The sequence below is a fragment of the Malaya genurostris genome, chromosome 3, assembly GCF_030247185.1.
Source record: "Malaya genurostris strain Urasoe2022 chromosome 3, Malgen_1.1, whole genome shotgun sequence".
Lineage (NCBI taxonomy): Eukaryota > Metazoa > Arthropoda > Insecta > Diptera > Culicidae > Malaya > Malaya genurostris.
Window position 1 is genome coordinate 77,976,023 of NC_080572.1, and position 20,123 is coordinate 77,996,145.

The 20,123-nt window shown below is 36.3% G+C and overlaps 1 protein-coding gene across 1 annotated transcript; it reads left to right on the forward strand.

Moving 5' to 3' along the window:
* The first annotated feature begins 3,256 nt into the window (after positions 1-3,256).
* Positions 3,257-19,915, forward strand: LOC131433844 (endothelial lipase-like). Its single transcript, XM_058600450.1, has 6 exons — positions 3,257-3,275; positions 9,542-9,637; positions 9,698-9,961; positions 10,024-10,209; positions 19,569-19,761; positions 19,825-19,915. Exons 1-6 carry the CDS (start codon positions 3,257-3,259, stop codon positions 19,913-19,915), a joined length of 849 nt encoding a protein of 282 aa, XP_058456433.1.
* The last annotated feature ends 208 nt before the right edge of the window (positions 19,916-20,123 follow it).

Genomic DNA, 20,123 nt, shown 5'->3' on the forward strand with positions numbered 1-20,123 from the left:
GTGCGGCCATTGTAAACCATTCCATTGAATTCCTTGGACATTTTTACATAAGAAACGCTTCAATTTGTTGACCTAACTCAATAAGCTCTTGAGTTACAGAATTCTTTGCGGGTTTTCATAGATTTTTTTCTACTGTGCACCGTCAGGTCAAGAATTTACCAAAGGAATTTACTTGTTTTTCTCGATATTCCTTACACTATCTTACTGGAAGGATTACTAAAAAACTACACGACTGATTTAAATAAAAATATTATTTATTATTGCATGGAAATATTTCTGGAGATCATCGTAGTCTTTTTATTGTATCTAAAAAAATAGCTTCTATGGTCTAGGCTAACGATTTTTCTGGAACACCTTCCAGTAGTGGAAACCCCAAAAATATCAAAAATGCAATTGCATCGTCAATTTTGAGTACTAATTGGGATCCGCTTGGATTGATTAGGGTAATTCACAAAAGCAGGTTTCAATGCTTTATTTAGTAATATTCACAAAATTGAAAGTATTAGTAAAAATAAATTCGTATTTGAACATTGGTTGGTATCCATCAGAGTTAATAACGTGGTTGGAATGAATGAGGATTGTCGGTTAAGTCACTTTTACGATTACATCTTTGGAACAAAAACTGCTCGCCATGAGCATTGAGAACTTTGCTAATCCAAACCTAATACACCGAAACCTCAGTTTACGAACTAAACGGGGGTTCGTAAAAAGAGGTAGTTCGTAAAAAAATTTACGTTATTTGGAATTTAGTTCGTAAAAAAAGTTTACGTTATTTGGAATTTATGTTACTTCGTAAAAAAAGTTTTGTGTAATGAATGTGGAAACCACGCATCATATGGCTATTTTCGGAACGGATGTGAAGAGTAATGCAACAAAATGATGTTTGGGCTTGTTTCAAAATCCAAGATGGCGGCTTCCGGTTTATTGAGATTGCTTAAAACCCATAGCAATATGGGTATCTTTGGAACGGAATTGATGAGTAGATGTCGGAAAACGATGTTTGAGGTGGTTCTGAAATCCAAGATGGAGACTTCCGGTTTCTTGATATTCCTCGAAAACCCTTAGAATTGATTAGATTGAAAAGTAGATGTCGGAAAACAATATTTGAGGTGGTTCTGAAATGCTGAACAGTGTCTTCCGGTTTATTAGCATTTCTTACAGATTTTGCCGTATTCCTTGAATTTGGTATACCTTGGAAACACTATACCGGCAGTCACTTCATTGAATTTTTAAACGAGCTCAAACATCGTTTATTGGTATCCAATATGTTCGGGACATTTCTTTGTTTTAAGGGTTTTTAAATCATATCGATAAAAAGGAGGATGTTATATTGGAATTCGTGATGACACCAAACATAGTTTTGCGGCATATGTTTATTAAATACTTTCCAAAAATACCCATATTGCAAAAGTTTTCAAGGAATATCGATAAACCGGAAGTCGCCATCTTTAACTTCAGAACCACCTCAAACCACCACCGGCATAAACTCATCAATTCCGTTCTGAAAATACCCATATTGTAAGGGTTTTCAAGGAATATCAATCAACCGGAAGTCGCCATCTTGAATTTCCAAAATACCTCAACCACCATTTTCCGGAATATACTCTCCATATTGTAGTATTTTTCATGGAATATAAATGAGTCGGAAATCGTTTTCGATGCATGCCAAAACCTTTTTATTACGAAGTAGGTTCGTAAAAAAGTTTACGTTATTTGGGATTTGGTTCGTTAGAAGAGTTTCGTAAAAAAAGGTAACGTATAAAAAGTGTTCGTAAACGGAGGTTTGGGTGTAGTAGCTTTCGCACGCGACTGAAATTTTCGAAATCGGTTCAGGTGTCTCCAAGAAAATTTAGCGTATAGCTTTGTGTGATTCGTCTGTTGCGTCACCCAGAAGATTACATCTCCCGAACAGGGTATGCTCGTCATAACTCTTCCGAACTTGATCAATGATTAGGGGGATCTGTTAGAAAAACCTATGTAATCTACCTAGTGATGCAATGATGCTTTTCTCATATCAATCATATTGTCATATATAATACAATAGAGATTGTTTGTTCATAAACTAGTATAAACTACTGAAAGAAACACGAGAAAAAGAAGTGAGTTCCACTATTGTATGTACTTTTGGCACCGGAATCCGAGAACCGGTATAATCGATGTCGGTTCGTATGGCCATCAACTATCATGACGTACAAACTCTACTAGTTTTTATTCAAATTTTGAAGATTTTTTACGATTTTAACATCATACTTTAAACGACGGTGTAAATTTTGGTTGAATCTGAAAATATGCAGTAATTTGTGGTAGGACCATAAAATCTATCATTTGACCCTAAGATTGGGATTATCGGATCTGCAAACTCTGAGAAAAGTAAATGAGATCCATTTTTGGACATATGACAATTATATCCCGTCGTTAATCTAAAACCGGGAGCCAGGATAGCCGGAATCGGTTTGTTTGGTTGCTTACTAATAATCGCTACCGATTGGTGTAGTTTTGAGTCCAGTTTCGATTTTTTTTGTAAAGGACTATAAGAAGGACCGTTCATTTGGATCTAAGGTTGTATAAATTTCCCCTTCAAATTACCACTATCATGCACGTGTTTCGAGCTTCTCAATCGGGTTGCCTTCAGACAACGTGCTTCCACATGTAACAGAGTAGCTTAGTTGGTAGAACATCTCCACGGTAAGGAGAAAATTTCGTCTGGTGGTTTTTTTTCGAAATTTTCATTTGTTCGCAGTTTCTTTGACCTTTTGATAAAAACCGTGAAAATGAGAACGGAGTTTTAAGTAAAGCATCTAGTGTATTAGCACAAAAGCTAGAATAAGTCGATGAAATAGCATTCTAGTTGTGTGTAATGAAAAGCCTACGCGTTCGTTTCATACAAATTTATTTGTTATAAGTAGGAACTGGGAAGTGCACCAGTTGGCGTTGCTCCTACAAACCAGTCGTAGCATGTTCGAGCCCTAGGATCGTAGGATCATAGCACCGTATGAAATGAATCGGCTGCCAAGTCAGTTGAAATAGAAGGACAAATTCTACAAAATGAATGCTAGAAATGGCACAAAAACTTGTACTTGAGCCTGACACAGTTTGAACAGTATTGAATGATGCGTTGTACGTAGGCCAATTTTTACAAACATGGAAACAGCCTGAAGGCAAATTTAATTAATCTACTCATTTCATTCAAATTTATTATATATGATCGGGTAAATATAACCCATTATTTCAAGCTTTAGATTTCCAACTATGCAGAATGTGCCATTGTTTCCCAGGTGAGTTTTATTATCACAATACATAAACTCTACAACAACATCAATCAACTGCAGTCATATTAATTCAAATAATATTCCTTTGAGTACACTCGACTATGTTGCCATTCATCATTCGGATTATAGTGAATGCTTCAACAAAACAGTCCGAGGTAATGAATTACCATGTCTAAAATTTGATGATAGAAAATAATTAAACCACACCGTTGCTTTTGTTTGCAGAAATCACTGTAAAAAATTGACAGGTGCCATCCGACTTGATGTTTAAAAAAATGATAGAAAATTAATCAATCAATTAGGCTGCATCGTGTCATTTGTTGCTTCTGGGAACCCGAGTGCTGTATTTTCCAACATTAATTTGAATAAACATCCAAGCCTCAAATCTCATATATTCTAGTTTCGCTTATCATGAATAAAATTTTGTTTGGTAATTTTGAATGGAACCTGCTATACAGCAAGCGTTAAGAGAAATAACCACTTGGTTGGTTTTTAATAGTTTCATTCTATTTTTTTCTTGAATTATATAATTTGGATTGTTCTCCACAATTCCTTCACGGTCAAGTTTCCTATCGCAATGTAACAACCAACTACAACATCCGCTTCCTGCATTATTCATATAGGTTTTAGTTTCTGTCACATTCTGACCGATTGAAGAAACGATACTGAACTATAATGTAAACTGCGAGAAACATTTTACATTCAATGATTACAATAATTACTCTGCAGTTGTACGTTATCGCATGGTAAAAATCACTCCACCGATAGCCGAACACCGTGATTTCCAGCGGGGTAAAACCCAATTTTTCCCGTTTCGTTTAAGTTGAAGAGAAAATGAGTATGCACTATATTCTGATTGAAAACCTCTATTAAATGTATTCTAGCTAAAGCATACCTGCCAGTTCAGTTGCTTCTGTGAAACTGCAAGTACAACAACCCACATTAACTCATGCTACTAACCGTGTCTTCAGTTAAGGGGAGCTTCTCATGTAAACGGGTTCGTACCTGAATCTACTCCTGAGGCTCTACAATACATGCCATTTACCTCTAACCGAAATAACATGTCCCACTTCGAGCAACCATACCTCAGAAACAACTCGATCTTTTTTTAAATGAAAATTCACTAATAAAGAATAATAACAGTTCGCTTTCACATCTCATCCAAGTCAGTCGATAAAACAAAAAGAAAGACCTCGAAATGAGTGAACCAAACGTACAAAAGCGACTGTCGCTACGAAAGAATACACTTATTGTTGACATCAAGCAGTGCAAAATTCGACCTCCGATATTAGAACTTGAAGGTTTGCTTAAAGAGCAAATGCATATTGATATTTAACGTGTGCATTTGCTTTAATGCTATAAGACCAATAATGTTGTTTATATCCAGCTTAAAAATAGCAAGCACAACATACCAGTATATACGGAAGATAGTACTATAGAAATGCTTGTGCATGATCTCCCCTCAAGCGTCATCGATCCTTATATTCGAAAAACTATGTCCCAATACGGAGAGATTCTCTCTTTCGAAAAAGAAAAGTGGAACAACTTTTGCCCCGGTATTCTAAATAGCGTACGTTTGTTATGCATGCGCTTTGAAGAGGCCTATACCTTCTTATGTGATTTTCGGTTAAGATACAAGAATCCCGTGCAAGTAACTTGTGTCCAATGACAATCAGCTGGCCACATGTTAATATTGCCAAAAAGCTGTTCACTATGGTAAGCTATGTGAAAAACTGGACAAGAAGACGGTTTTTGTTTCACCTGTTTAAGTGGCGGTGTACAGTATTGAACACATTTTACCCTATAAGTCCGGAACCGGAAGTCGGATCCGAATGAAATTCAGGAATTTCGCATGAGACCGTGAGACCTTTCATTTGAATCTAAGTTTGTCAAAATCGGTTCAGCCAACTCCGAGCAAACCTAGTGAGATTATTTAACACATACACACACAATGATATATGACACTTGGCCCTCCGGATCAATTTTCACTAGTCGGTTTTTCAAGTGATTGCATAACCTTTCTATCTGAAAATGGCAAACCAAGAATAATAACTACATTTGAATATTTCAATATAACTAATATTATTTATATTAACGACAGCAACCCGATCTAGTCGATTATGCGAGATGGCAAAACGGTTGCGGTACTAAAATGTGCTTTTAATTACAGCAGTTACAAATTCAACTTACTTTAAGAATTTCACTCAAGACAGTAAATAGTAAATTTCTCGTAACGCCAGAAAATGACGCTCGCTAGTGCAACCAACGGTAATGAAATAACAGAAACACGATTGTCGAAACCGTAGTTGCCATTTAATTACCGAAACTTGGGAAGTAAACAGCACCAACAAGGCGATTCGGGCTTACCCCAGTGGGACTATGTGGGAAGTGGGTTCGTGTTACTAGCAGTTTAGTTACTGCCAAAGAAATCCACTGGTCACGGAAACAGCTTTATTGATGTTGGTTAATGACTGAAGTTCTGGGTAAGTCGTAATATTGTGCTCAGGCAGAGGAAACCCGTGCAGAGGGTTAGAAGTCCTAACGAGAGCTTCAGTTTGGTGAAAGTTCAAATTAGGTTATCTTCAGTACTTGATATTTGATTTTTTTATTCAATGGTTTGTGTCCAATATATATTGTTTTTTCTATTAAAAAATAAATTCAATTTCCTTTTTAGGAAACATTTCCGTTTCTGAATATTAACTAATTGATTGGTCTTGAAACATGATGACTATTTCTAATAAATACACCACTGTTCAATTTTGGATAACTTCATGATTAGTAATGTTCACTTTTCACTTGTTTTATATGATATGAAAATTTGAACTTAATTCACATAGTGATAGCGAATCTTTTGCATTCGAGGCGGTTACTGAAGAAATCTATTATGATTTCAAGAAGAGGAATTTCGCATCAATGAATCAATTCTTTCATAACCTCAAGTGGAGTTCTCTTTTTTCAAATATTGACGTATTTGACTCTGTAACTCTGCTGGACGAACATTGTGTTATTTGTTATTGACCAATTAGTACCTAAAAGAACTCATCGTAAGCAAGGATGGCTTTTATCGTATCAGAGAACGCTCACTGGCAACGGCATGGCTCATTGAACATAGAATCGACACCAGTGCGAGAGCGAATTTCTCTCGATGACATTTCTGAAAATCAAAGGTTAGCACGCTGCTGTGGGGATTCTCTCTGAAGCAACAAACGGTCACTTAATCTCGTTTCGCGATCCGATTCTTTACAGGCAGTTGATAATTGAGATAGAATCATTTTACTTATTTATTTATTTCGTCAACCAAATGTAGACTACATAGAAATGTTTTACAATGTTTACTTAGATACTACGCATTATTTCTACGACTAAGCTGGAATTTCATTTCATTTTTGGACATGCAAAGGTCAAGATGTTGGCAATATTGATTGTAGTGGCGCATTATACGATTGATTGGGCTATATTTTACATAATTTGTTCTAGTGTTTCTTTCTAAAAATAATTTCCTGGTTCGTAGTTGACGGCTCGGTGTATAAAAATTTAGTTGCGATAATGAAGAAGGTGATTGAATGCGTTGAGAAATAATGTCGCTGATAAAATAAAGCATTGCAAGGTCGCGGCGTTCTTTAAGTGTTTGAATATTGATGAGCATGCAGCGTGCTTCATATGATGGTAGAGGAAATGCTGTCCAGTTTAATTTACGAAGTGCATATAAAAGAAATTGTTTTTGAATAGATTCAATTCGTTCTTCGTGAATAATTTGGATGGATTCCATACTAGGCTGCAATATTCCAAAATAGGTCTGACATATGTAGTGTATAATAATTTAATTGTGTATGGGTCCTGAAAGTTATGACTGAAGCGTTTAATAAAGCCCAGCATGCTATTAGCTGTATTGATTATGGTATTACCGCTTATTGTAACTATGTGCATATAACCCTTGTATAAGTTGTGTCTATGAAAATGTCTGTGAATGCTCCACACAAGGGTTTTGAAATATTGCAACCTAGTATGAGAATCAACAAGTTGAATCATCGATTCGATTTACTGCGATAATTGTCAACTTGCGATTCTCTCTCGGGAAATTCCACACAGCAACGATCATTATCAGCCTGTAAATTTTGTTTAAGGGCGTGAAATACTCAGAGTATGAAGTGGAGCGATGAAATGTAGCTAAATTCTCCCACGGAATTGAGAGACTCGATTTCTTGTAGCATCTTCTACCGGATTGTAAATGTTGTATACAATATAGCAGCTTCTGTAAAATTTTCGGCAATCACCAACACTGATCGTAAACCTTATCAACCTCCTTGGTCAAATTTTACTCTGAAACGGTTTAAAAGTGCAAAACATTAAGCTTTGAAAATTATGTAAAATGTCCTTTATAACGTCTCAGATCATATTATGTTTATCGAAACAATCGCTACAAACGGTTGAACAAAGCTCTTTTTTCAACTTATCCTAAAATCTAACCCTAAATTCGTTTGGAATGACGTCAACTAGCAGAGGAAGGAATCAGGACTACCAACTCTTATGTTACTCGATGGCGTTGAAGCTACCAGATCGCTTGAAATATGCAATTTGTTTCGCGAACATTTTAGTAGTGTTTCCAACGAAGAAATCCTAACTGATCAAGAAATATCTTTGGCTGCCGATAATGTTCCTGTTCGCTATCACGGCTGCTACAGTGAGTCTAGTATGTGCTAAGTTGGAACGTTCTTCAAGTGCTGGCCCCGATGGGAATCTATCCATATCCATCTATGAACAACTGATCGTCATTTTTGCCTTTCTCATACGATTTTATCAGAGATGGCTGAACCGATTTTCACAAACTTTGAATGAAATGAAAGGTCTTACGGTCCCACAGATCGTTATTGAATTTTATCCCGATCCGACTTCCGGTTCCGGAATTACAGGGTGATATGTAACAAAAAACCTGTTTTTATCCACCTAGTGGTGTAATGATGCCTTTCTCATTTTCCCATTTTTACCTGTATATTACAGCAGAAATTCCCAGAAATACTACAATTTGAAAAATTCACAAAACACTTTTGAAAATTTCTGTTTCATAATACTACTACATTGATACACTACATTTGAATTTAATTTAGTGAAAATCTATTCAATCATATGTGAGAACGTAAAGTGAGCTCCATTTTATCATATTTGATTATTCTTGCCGGTACTTCTGGAACCGAAAGCTGGATATCGGCATAGTGACATTCGGATCAACCACACACTAGCATGAATTATAAATTTATTTACGGTTCTCTCGTTTTGAATGTGGGAAAAATGTACCGTATGTAAAAAACATTTTGTAATTTTTTCGTGGAACAATATTGAGAAGTGAGTCGGTGAAGAGATATTTTTGAGGACGCTTCTTAAAAATCACGATATGCGGTGTCCACTGTATCTCAGTGCAGACTAATCAGAAGGCAACAAATCAAAGCTGCAAAGTTAGAGTAGAAGTTTTTCTAGACCCCAACGTTTCTGTTTGATTTTTTTTATTGTATTGAATTTTTGGTGGTTGTTCAAAGTGGAAACTGCGATTTTGCACGAAAAAAATTCGCCATTTTGTAACTGTTAAACCTCCCCAAAGTAACAAACAACGAAAAGGATAACGTTGGGGTCTGGTTTTTTATATGTCGAAATTGCGCCCGAATAAATGGCGATATGTACATCAAATCATATGCGTCATTAGTGGTAAATTGAGTGATTAATCAAACACGTTAATATGCTGCCTTGTCTGAATAAGACTAGCATTTTAATGCGTTGTGACACTGCATCCATAAGCTGTTAACCTCTACGCCAAAGTTTTTAAAGAGCTCCGGTAAACGTAGATTTGCTACTGGACTTATCAACCAAATGTTGATTCTTCGAGCACGACTGTTCAGCTATTCAGGAAGTATCGCAGGCATAACCGACAAATTTTAGTCACGCAAAATAGTTTTTCGTTCACCCTGGTTGAAACAGCATTTGGCAGGGTCAGTAGGAAAGATTTATCGCAGCTGCTAAGATTTGGTTTCGGGGAATGGTTGTTGTGACATTGACAGTGTAAGATTAGTTAATCACAATTATAATGGGTCGAAAAAGCATGCTATTCCTCGCCTGTATACCATTAATGTTTTTTTTCTTCGTGCGTTCAACCGGAAGTGAAGTTGGCTCATGCCAGTATTATCTTAGCGAGCCCTGCATGCCAAGTTTAATACAATTTTTGTTTTATTCGAGTGAAAATGCGGAAATTACACCCATTGTGTTGAATAATTACAATCCCACAGTCCCAGTTAGCATTGATTTAACCTACGAAACCAAATTGCTTATACCGGGTTATGATGAAAGTGTGTATCTGAATGAAACAAGATTGATTCTTGAAGGTATATTTCTGGAATCATAGTGTGTTTGAACGAAATTTTGAATTCATGTGACAATTTTAGAATATTTGAAACGAAACAAACTGAACGTTCTAAGGATTGACTGGCTTAAGCTTTCCAAGCTACGGTGTTATCCGACGTTTGTTTCCAATGTGCGGCATGCGGGAAAATGTGTCGCCGATTTTCTCAAAAAGCTTCACACCAATCACCCCGAGTTCAAAATCAAGAATCTTCACGTCATCGGTTTCAGCCTCGGAGCTCACGTACCCAGTTTTGCCAGTGACTTGCTGCAAGCACAAATCGGAGTTAAGTTCGCTCGTATTACAGGTTAGGCTCGCTAACGTCTTGATGGTGATGGTGAGTTTTAAAAAATTACCTCTGTCGTGTAGGTCTCGATCCTGCTCTACCACTGTTCCTAGCAGCCACACGACGCTGGAAATTGGATCCTTCGGATGCGGATTTTGTGGATGTGATACACACAAACTCCGGAGAGTTTGGAAAAGTCGAACCATGCGGTCATGTGGATTTTTATGTCAACGGTGGACGAAGGCAGTCAGTATGCGAGAATGATACATGTAAGAATTGACCTAAGCAGTCTTTTTCGAAAAATAGTCTTAGCTTTTTCTAACGTTATACACGTTGTTAACGTTAAAACGGTGGGATAGAGACTCGCCTTCCACGCAACCTATCTATTTCCAATTTTCTAGCACGCAAAATCATGCACACAATTGTTTTTTTCATCTAACTATTTTTTTTTGTTTTTCATCTAACTATTTTTTATTTTCGAAAATATTTGACACGTATTTTTTTTATTTCAATATGGTACGTGGAATTTTCGATATATGATTTTTTGAAGCTTCGCGTTTACAAAAATGAGCCTTTTTTCAACAGCCTATACTGTAAAATCTAATAAAGATACAAAAATTTGCCCAAGACATGAAATGTGCGTCTTTTCCTTAGCTTTCAAATAAGCGATTCCGTAAAACAATCTTTATAGTTTATTCAATGAAAAAAGTTAAAAATTATTAAACAAATAAAAAACTTTCAAACTTGGGCTTATTTTTTTTTTAGTTGAAAAAAGAAGCCTTTAGGACTTAACTTAATCTTGGCAAAGTTTCAGAGTGGAAAGAATAATACTTTCGGAGCAGTGGAGCGTACTGCAGCGCAACTTGCTCGGATACGGGCTTAACTTATCGACACATGTCGCGGCACTGATCGAAAGTTTGACAGTTTATTGTTAGAAATTCGATGTTTTGCAAGCAAATGATGTTTTGTGTGCACCGTGTTAAATTGTTTGACTTTAATTGTTATTTCAGGGGAAAATTGATTTTCTGAATATTCATTGATATGAATATTCATGATTTTTAACATAAAGATATCGAAAGTTTTATAAAAAAAATAGTTTTTATTTTTTGTTCTCGGGATCGCAATAATCATTTTTTTCCCACGAGATTCCCTACTTTTGTAACAAAATATCTTGATGTGTTTATCATATCCGCTTTCTTACGAATACTTCAGTTTTTTGGCAAAACAGTTCTTAATTCTCTCGGATTTAGTTGCATCTTTTGTATGAAATTTTTGATAACCGGAAGGAAAATATGATTCATTCTACGAAGGCAATCGAAATTTTAAAATTTAAGAAATGCAATGTTACAATGTATGTAAATGTAAGAATTACTGTATAGCCGCTGAATATAGACACACTAGCTGAATTACCCGGCGTTGCTCGGAAATGTTTCGTGACAGCAAGCCCGAAAAAAATTCTAGATATTGTACTGCCCATTGAAATAATCTGATTGTTATAAAACACAACTTAGACGGCAACCCGATTGAACAATACTACGTTCATGTTCAGATGGCGAATGATCAGTGTCCCATCTCAGAACTCTCAATAATCATTTGGTTTATGTTTGAACCTTTTATTAGGAACATTTAAAACACATTTCTTTCTATAAATACCTTCTTAGTAACCTCTGTTTCAAAAAGTATGTGTTCGTAGCGTACCCGAATTAACGTTTCACGTTACATCCGATCTACAATACCTGAGTTTTCTCAATTTACATAAAAATGCACCTTGATTGTAAAATTTCGTCAATTCAGATCAATGTTGAGAATACCCATTCCCCCTTCCTCTTGTGAATATTTTTGTGAACCTCACTTAGTTGCTAGAAATTTGCTGTACTCGTAAAGAAGTACCAATTTTTGTAAAATCCAATCAATTTTCCCTTACACTTTCCATGTTCGGGGCACTTGCTACACTCCCTCACCCTTAAAATAACCTTATAATATATTTTGATTTAACTTCCTTTTTGTCAGTGAACTCACTACAGATCTCCTCCATGCTTACCAAGAGTAGTGTAGAAAGTATCTGTGCTTTTCAAAAAATATCGATTGCCCTCTTTGGTACATGTGCCAAACTTGGTGGCGATTCGTTTAGTTGTTTCGTAGTTATGCTAAGACTTAAAAACACTCGCGTTCATAGACAGAAAAAGATCGTTTTTCTTTAGTTCATTGAATTCCTTGGTAAAATGGAACCAGATCTTTTGAAATTATTTAAAGAAAATTGCGTTGCATTCAAATTAACAACAGCAATACTATCTTCTACGACCTTGAAATTCTTGCCAGTTTTTTGTTTCACAAAAAATGGGAGATGAAAATTCATTTTCAAAAATCCCTCCTTCTAGTCTAAATGTCGATTCTCTTTAAATTATATAAATTTCTTCATTGACCCCTCCCCCCATGTTAAGGACACTTGCTACACATTCTTCCTTTTGAAAATTTTCTAATGATCATCTCTGGAGAGCAAGAAGTATCTGTGCCAAATTTGATAGCAATACGTTCAGTAGTTTCGGAGTTATGCCGTTACATCCCCTTTTTACAGGCACTTGCTACATCCACCCTCATATATATCATATCTAAGGTATGGAAAATGTTTGCATGGTCTTCAAAAATTATCGATTCTAGTCAAATTTTAAGAATTTTTCCATGACTCGCCCTGTTAATGATAGTAGTTCCGTGTAGTAGTTCCGGAGTTATGTCTTTACAAACATTACACTCCTTTTTTGAGAACTTACTACACTCTCCCTCCCTCGATTATCCTTATAATCATATCTAAGTTGTGCAAAAAGTATCTATGGTCTTCAAAAAGTACCGATTCTCGTCAAATTAGATAATGTTTTAAATAATCACCTTTGTTAACGACACTTGCTACGCTCCTATAACCATCTGTAATCTAATCTCTCTCTCTCCCTCCCCCTTAAAAATATTCTAATGACTAACTCTGAAGAGCAAGAAGTATATGTGCCAGGTTCGATAGCAATCCGGTTCGATAGCAAAACGGTACTTTCGGAGTTATGGCGCTACAAATATTACACCCCCTATTTAAAGACACTTGCTACATCCACCCCCGTATAGTCATACCGTAGGTATGCAAAATGATTCTGTGGTCTAAGTTAAGTTATATGAATTATTTGTTGAACCCCCCACCTTATGATGACACTTGCTACGCTCTCCCCCCCCCCCCTATGGAAATTTTCTTATAACTGAAGAGCAAGAAGCACATGTGCCAGGTTTGATAGCAATCCGTTAAGTAGTTCCGGAGTTATGCCATTACAAACATTACACCCCCCTTTATAAAGGCAATTGCTACATCCAACACCCCCCCCCCCCCCAACTCTATTACCGTATCTATTATATGCGAAATGCCTCCATGGTCTTAAAAAATATCGATTTTAGTCAAAATAGTCTTTTTTTTTCATAACCCCTCCTGTTGAGCACACTTACTACGCTTCCTTCCCTATTAAAATACCCTTATGACCTTCACAGAAGAGCAAGAAGTATCTGTGCCAAGTTTGTTGGCAATCCGTTCAGTAGTTTCGGAATTATGCCGTTTTAAACATTACACCCCCCTATTTAAAGTTACTTGCTACATCCACCCCCCGTATAGTCATATCTAAGGTATGCAAAATGTTTCTATGGTCTTTAGAATGTATCGATTTTTGTCAAGTTATATGAATTTTTCCATGACCCCCCTTGTTTATGACACTTGCTACGCTCCCTTCCATATAAATATACTTCCTAAACCATCTCTGAAATACAAGAAGTACCTGTGCCAAGTTTGATGGTAATCCGGTCAGTACACACCAAAAAAAATTTGAATTTTACAGGTGACTTAATCCGTCATACGATGTAATTCATAAATACCTAATTTGTCAAATGACGGAAAATCTCATTTGTAATGACTTAATGTTAGATGAGCTTGAATTTTACTGGTTTCGACTGTAACTTGAATTCTGCTAGCAGGTGCAACTGTATGAATTCAAATGCACCTTTTACCAGCCAAGCAGACGCATGCTTCTGTGGCTCAGTCGATTAACAGACGTACTTGCGATCCAATGATTCTCGGTTCAAGTCGCGGTGGTTGCTATCAGTATTCTTTTTTCTTTATTCAATGACTTTTATGGCATGGAGTTTTAGACACAATATTAAGTGTTCTTCAGCGAAAATTTGTGTGAACTGCGACGCTCCATTTATGTGCATCTAATAAGATGTAAAATCACAGGGTTTTTTTAAGTGTGTAGTTCCGAAGTTATCGCGTTACAAACATACAAACTTACATCCATTTTTACCTTTTTTATAAATATAAACAATAGGTATAGAATTCACTCAAACTTTAGAAAAATTTTGCGAGGCCCGGAGGGCCGAATGTCATATACAATCGATTCAGCTCGACGAACTGAGCAAATGTCCGTGTGTGTGTCTGTATATGTGTTGTCAACTAAGAGGTCGAGATCTCAGAGATGGCTGGACCGATTTTGATCAAACTAGTCGCAAATGAAAGGTCTCCCCGTCACCCAGAACGCTATTGAATGGTTTTGAGATCGGATGTTTACTTTTTGAATTATACGTAGTTTTATGTCAAAATTTTCAGTTTTTTGACAATATCTGTCACAATTGACCTTGAAAACAGAATATATTTTCTGACTTAGATTCCGCACGGTAATACCAATCCAAAAAGCCATAGATTGTTGAAATCCGTCCATTTTTAACGGAGATATCGAAATTTTTTGTATAAGCGACTTTTCCCCTATTCCAGCAGTAGAAGTTTTGAGCGCTGTCTGGCAAAAAAATGCTTGGGAGCAACATAAAACACGATTTTTTATACTGTTACATACATTTGTTTCTAAGTACCCAAAAGACTGTGTACAGCATGATATTTTGCCTCGGACCGATTTTAGCACGGTTCGTTTTTGGCAACATAATCATTCGAATATGCAATATATGAACTAGATGATGGCAGAATTTTCGAGTCGAAAGCAATTCCATAATTATATTGTTTTAAACTACTTACAGCAATAAATGCTGGAACAACATAACAGCCGTACACCATTCGAATCAGTTCGTCGAGATGAGCAAATGCGTGTGTGACAAATAATTTCACTCAATTTTTTTCGGAGATGACTCAACCGTTTTCTACAAACTCAGATTCATATGAAAAGTCGTATACACCCAAACAAGGTTCCTGAATTATGTTTGGTTCCGACCTCTGGTTCCGGAATTACAGGATGATATGTGAAACGAAATTAATACTGTGTAACTCATTTTTCTCGTAGATGGCTGAACCGATCTAAGATTCAAATGAAAAGTTTCAAGATTTTATAAAACATCTTGTTTTTCAGTCAGATCTTACTTTCGGTGTCGGAGATACAGGGTGATTAGTATAAAAATGTCTATTTCACATAAATTAATCAGGTTTATCGGGTTAGCAGATTTGGACAGTCGATAACCAAATAAACTTATTTCATTTTTTTGTTGTATTCAGTTTTCGTTTCGGAAGGCACCCAAAAATTTAATTCGCACTACGATTCCTCAAAGATGTCTACATTGATTTTCAAACATTTTGAAACAAATGTAAACTATACAGCTACTCAGGTGAATTTGTCTGACTTTGGCTACACCGAATTTCGAATTCCGGTTCCAGTATCGAATCGTTTCTCAAAGCTCAATCGTTTTCTCAAAAAAAGTAAAATCGAGTTTCAGAAACGAAAGTTCAAATTAAAATAAATCCAATTTCATCCCATTCTGCCTTCCGATTCTGGAATTGTAAGATGATGAATTTTTAAAATTCAAAGCGATATAGAAGATGACAATCCCGAAAAGCTTTAAAGTTGGACTCAAAAATATTGCAATTTATTTGTCATATGGCCATACGAATCGGTTTGGGTTATGCTTGTTCCTGAATACCGGCTCTGGAAGTACCTTAAATTATCCTAAACTCTAAAGTGGAAATTACTTCGACATACATGGAATGTTTAATCGAATGTTACACTTTTAGATTCCAATTCGATCCGATTTGCAGTTTCGACATTATAGAGTAATGAGTGATCGAAATTTCAAATTGCCACTTAAAACGACGAACATTAGAATGATGTCATGAAAACTGAAACACAGAAGAATATTCATGCAAAAAACACATGCGGATTGATAAAAAAAGGTATCATCTCACTGCTAGGTGGATTAAGCACGTTTTATATGTCATCATTGTCATCAGTCTTAGAGAATTCATAACCTGTGATCACTATTGCATCAACAGAATTTTTCCTCACAGCTGAATAGTGAAAATTGCATCATTTCGCAACATTTCCAAAACTGTATGTTAGCACTATTTTAATACTCACGTAAATCATTTACCCCAATTTTACTCGCCTTCTGCCTACACGGTGCACACGAAACATCATTTGCTTGCAAAAAATTGACTTTCTCAAGAAGGGAAGAAGAAACCCAAGTCAACGAATGTTTTTGATTTTTGCTAACATGAGTCTTGAAGTTAAATGGATTGCAGCAACGATTTTTGATTTTCGAATTCATTTTATCACCTCAATCTTAACTGTATGTATATACTTAGGATTCGATCAGTAGCGCGACATGTGTCGACAAGATAAGCCCGTATTAGAGTGAGTTGCGCTGCGGTACACTTCGCGCGTGCGGGTCGTGATTGAAAAATTCACGGCTCCGAAAGTATTAATTTTTCCACTCTAAAACTTTGTCAAGATTGAGGTAAGCCCCTACTTTAAAAGAAAAAAATAGGTCCAAGTTTGAATTTTTTTATTTGTCTATAATTTTTAACTTTTTTCATTAAATAAACTATAAAGGTTGTTTGAAAGCAAAAGTAAAGACGCACATTTCATATCTTGGACGATTTTTTGTATCTTCATTAGATTTTACAGTCTAGGCTGTTGAAAAAAGGCTCTTTTTTGAAAACGCAAAACTTAAAAAAATCATATCTCGAAAATTACATACAGGGTCCGGCACTCGAAGTGTAACCAACTTCAGACCTTCGAGCCTGGCGTCAAGGTAAATGCGACATATTATCGGGAAAGTATTCTGGAGGTTGCTTTGAAGCCGTGGGCAGACAAACATTTCGGTGGCAGACCATGGACGTTTCAGCAGGACTCGGCACCGTCTCACAAAGCTCGAGTGAACCAAGAATGGCTGAAAAACAACGTTCCGAACTTCATCACGTCCACACAATGGTTCTCGAATTCACCAGATGCGAATCCAATGGATTATTCTCTTTGGGCCATTTTGGAGAGCAAAGTCCAAACTAAAAGATACACCAGTCTCGAGGCGCTGAAAAAAGTTATTGTCCGCGAGTGGGCCAAAATACACCTGCAAGTCACATTCGGGCAGCTTGCGATTCGTTTTTTGACCGTCTCAAGGCCATAGTCAAGGCAAAAGGTGGTCATATCGAGCAAAAGTGAATTGATTCTGAATTTTGTATTATTTTTACACATTTTGTACTTTGAATTAAGTAAAAGTAATTTTCCAAACTGAATTTATGGCCTTTTTAATTGGTTACACTTCGAGTGCCGGACTCTGTATATCATATTGAAATAAAAAAAATACGTGTCGAATATTTTCGAGCTCTTTTCCGAAAAAAATAGTAAGATGAAAAAAAATATTGGGTGGCTGATTTTGCGTAGAATGCCCCATATACTTTCGAGAAGCATGAGTTTCAGCATCAGTCGGTACTATTGGGAGCGTAAATTAATTCGGTCCGTTTTTTTTGGTCAAAAATACATTTATTTCAAAATAAGAAAAAATTGAAGATTAATCAAAGTATCGTCCATCGCTAGTTACTACTTTTTCCAACCTCTCAGGCAATATTCTAATTTCCAGATCGTGCTGCATTCGTCGGAGCAACTAGTAATCAGAAGGGGTAATGTCAGGAGGATACGGCGGGTGCGGCAAAATGTCCCATTTGAGCGTTTTCAAATATTTTTTCACGATTTTTGCGATATGGGGCCGAGCGTTGTTATGCAGGAGAATAACGTTATCATGTATTGGCTTGTATTTCGACCTCAATTGCAGCCTGTACCGACCGCCTGTTATAGTGTCACCCTGTTGTAGCAGCGCATACCCTTTTGGTTCCATCAAAAGCACAGTATGACCTTCTAACCACGAATATTCGGTTTTGGCGTTGATGTCGAGGTCGATGGTAACAATTGACCGGACATAGCGTAGTATTTTTTCTTCTTGGGGTATTAAATAGAATACCCATTTTTCTTTCCCAGTAACATTTCGATGTAAAAAACCCTTTCTTTGGTACCTTCGAATCAGCAGCTCGCAAGTGAAAAAATCACCTTTCAATGTCTCTCGGTTTCAGTTCCTATAGGACCCAGTTGGCTTATTTTTGAATCAGTCCCATAGATTTTAATCGTACAAAAACTGTTTCTTGAGTCACTTCCAATGATTCTGCAAGCTCCTCTTGCGTTTGAATCGGATCTTCATCGAGTAACGGCTTCAACTGTTTGTCTTCGAATTTTTTTGGTTGTCAAGAGCGAGGCCTGTCTTCAGCGCTGAAATCTATATTCTTGAAACGTCGAAACCATTCCCTACATGATTTATTAGTTGGAGCATTATCACCATAAACATCCACAAGCTTTAGCTGCACTTTTTTCCAAATTATTAAAACTTTCTGCAAATGCTGTTCAGTTGACACAAAATTGCTCATTATTAACACAGTGAAAAGCAAGACTTTTTGAAAAAAAAAACACTCGAAACAATATGAATTGAATAATAATGACAGATGTCTAAACTCCTGTAACATCAGCTGTTACTGTACAATATTCATAAAAGCCAGAACCATCTTTTGAAAATGGACCGAACTAATTTGTACTACTATTACAACACATTACTCAATAAGTCATGTGACTAACTGATGTATTTTTTGTCAAATATTAATTTTATTAATTAATGTCTCGATGCCGTGCCGTTGTAGAAGGATTTGTCTTGTGCTTCAAAATTTGCTTCATACACAGCAATTGCTTCTTCATGTGGGTTGACTTTTTTAAGATCAGCATGAAGTCAGTAGTCACTGGGGACCTGATCTGGTGGACGACAAGGCAACAAGAAGTGTAAATCGTCCAATTTAACCATCGAATTATGAATCGGTGCATTTTCTTAAGATAGTTGATCCGAAAATACTGAAGCAATAACCTTCCCAAAGACAGTTGATCGTTTCGATTTCCTAGTGAAGTGATGGATCCATGTTTCATCCATTGTCACATACAAACGCAGAAATTGGGTTTATTACTAGTAAATATAGTCAACCACTGTTCTGAATGATCAACATGTTGATGTTTTTGCTCGACTACTTTGAATTTACGATTAGGTAGAACCAACCGTCATCATCAGTGTCTGTACGTTTAAATTCAACGAACCAATGACAACTGTTTTTTTTATTCGATGGAGCAAAGCCCAAAAAATACTTTTGAAACCATTGTAGCGCATGTTAAGCATTTTTTTTCATCAAGAAGCGAATTCATTTCAATTACAAGTTCAGTTTCATTTTTTCTTGTTTCCGATTACATGCACTACAAATTGTCAAACCACATACTATGAACCAACCGTCCAAACATCGTAATTGCAACAGTTCCGGCTCGCTGCAGCCATCTGATGGTGCTGCCGTACTTCACCGATACCATATCTACCAACACCGGTTTCTGGACAACACAGTGCGAAAGTTATTTGGAATATCTTTTCACTTCTTGTAGATTCAACGTTAGTTCTACAGTTGACCAAAACAACCAGACGCCAATATCGATGGGAGAGCACTGTCCAAAAAGGCAAGTGATGAATCAATGGAAACTTGTACAAAATACTAACATTTTTTTTTCTTCATTCAACAGCGCCAGAGGAGTTTATTATGTTGAAACTAATTCATCATCACCATTTGCTCTATATCAATACAAAATAATGAACAGTAGTATAGCTGAATAACAGAATTGAATTGAAGGACAGCTAGCATTTATTAGAAGAAAGCAGACATAACGGTGCGCACAACAAAATCTTGCAAAGAAAACCTCGCAGTGTAAACTTATTTCTATTTATTTCTGAATTTCCAACAATATTTAATCTATTTCAAAATACGAAAAAGTGATCGTAGAAAAAGCTTTATTGTTAACATATTTATATCAAAATGCGTATT

Excerpts from the sequence above, each read along its gene's own strand:
- LOC131433844 (XM_058600450.1), top strand. Across the intron at positions 9,638-9,697 it reads AACAAGATTGATTCTTGAAG|AATATTTGAAACGAAACAAA; the intron begins GTATATTTCTGG and ends TGACAATTTTAG. Across the intron at positions 9,962-10,023 it reads TAAGTTCGCTCGTATTACAG|GTCTCGATCCTGCTCTACCA; the intron begins GTTAGGCTCGCT and ends TCTGTCGTGTAG.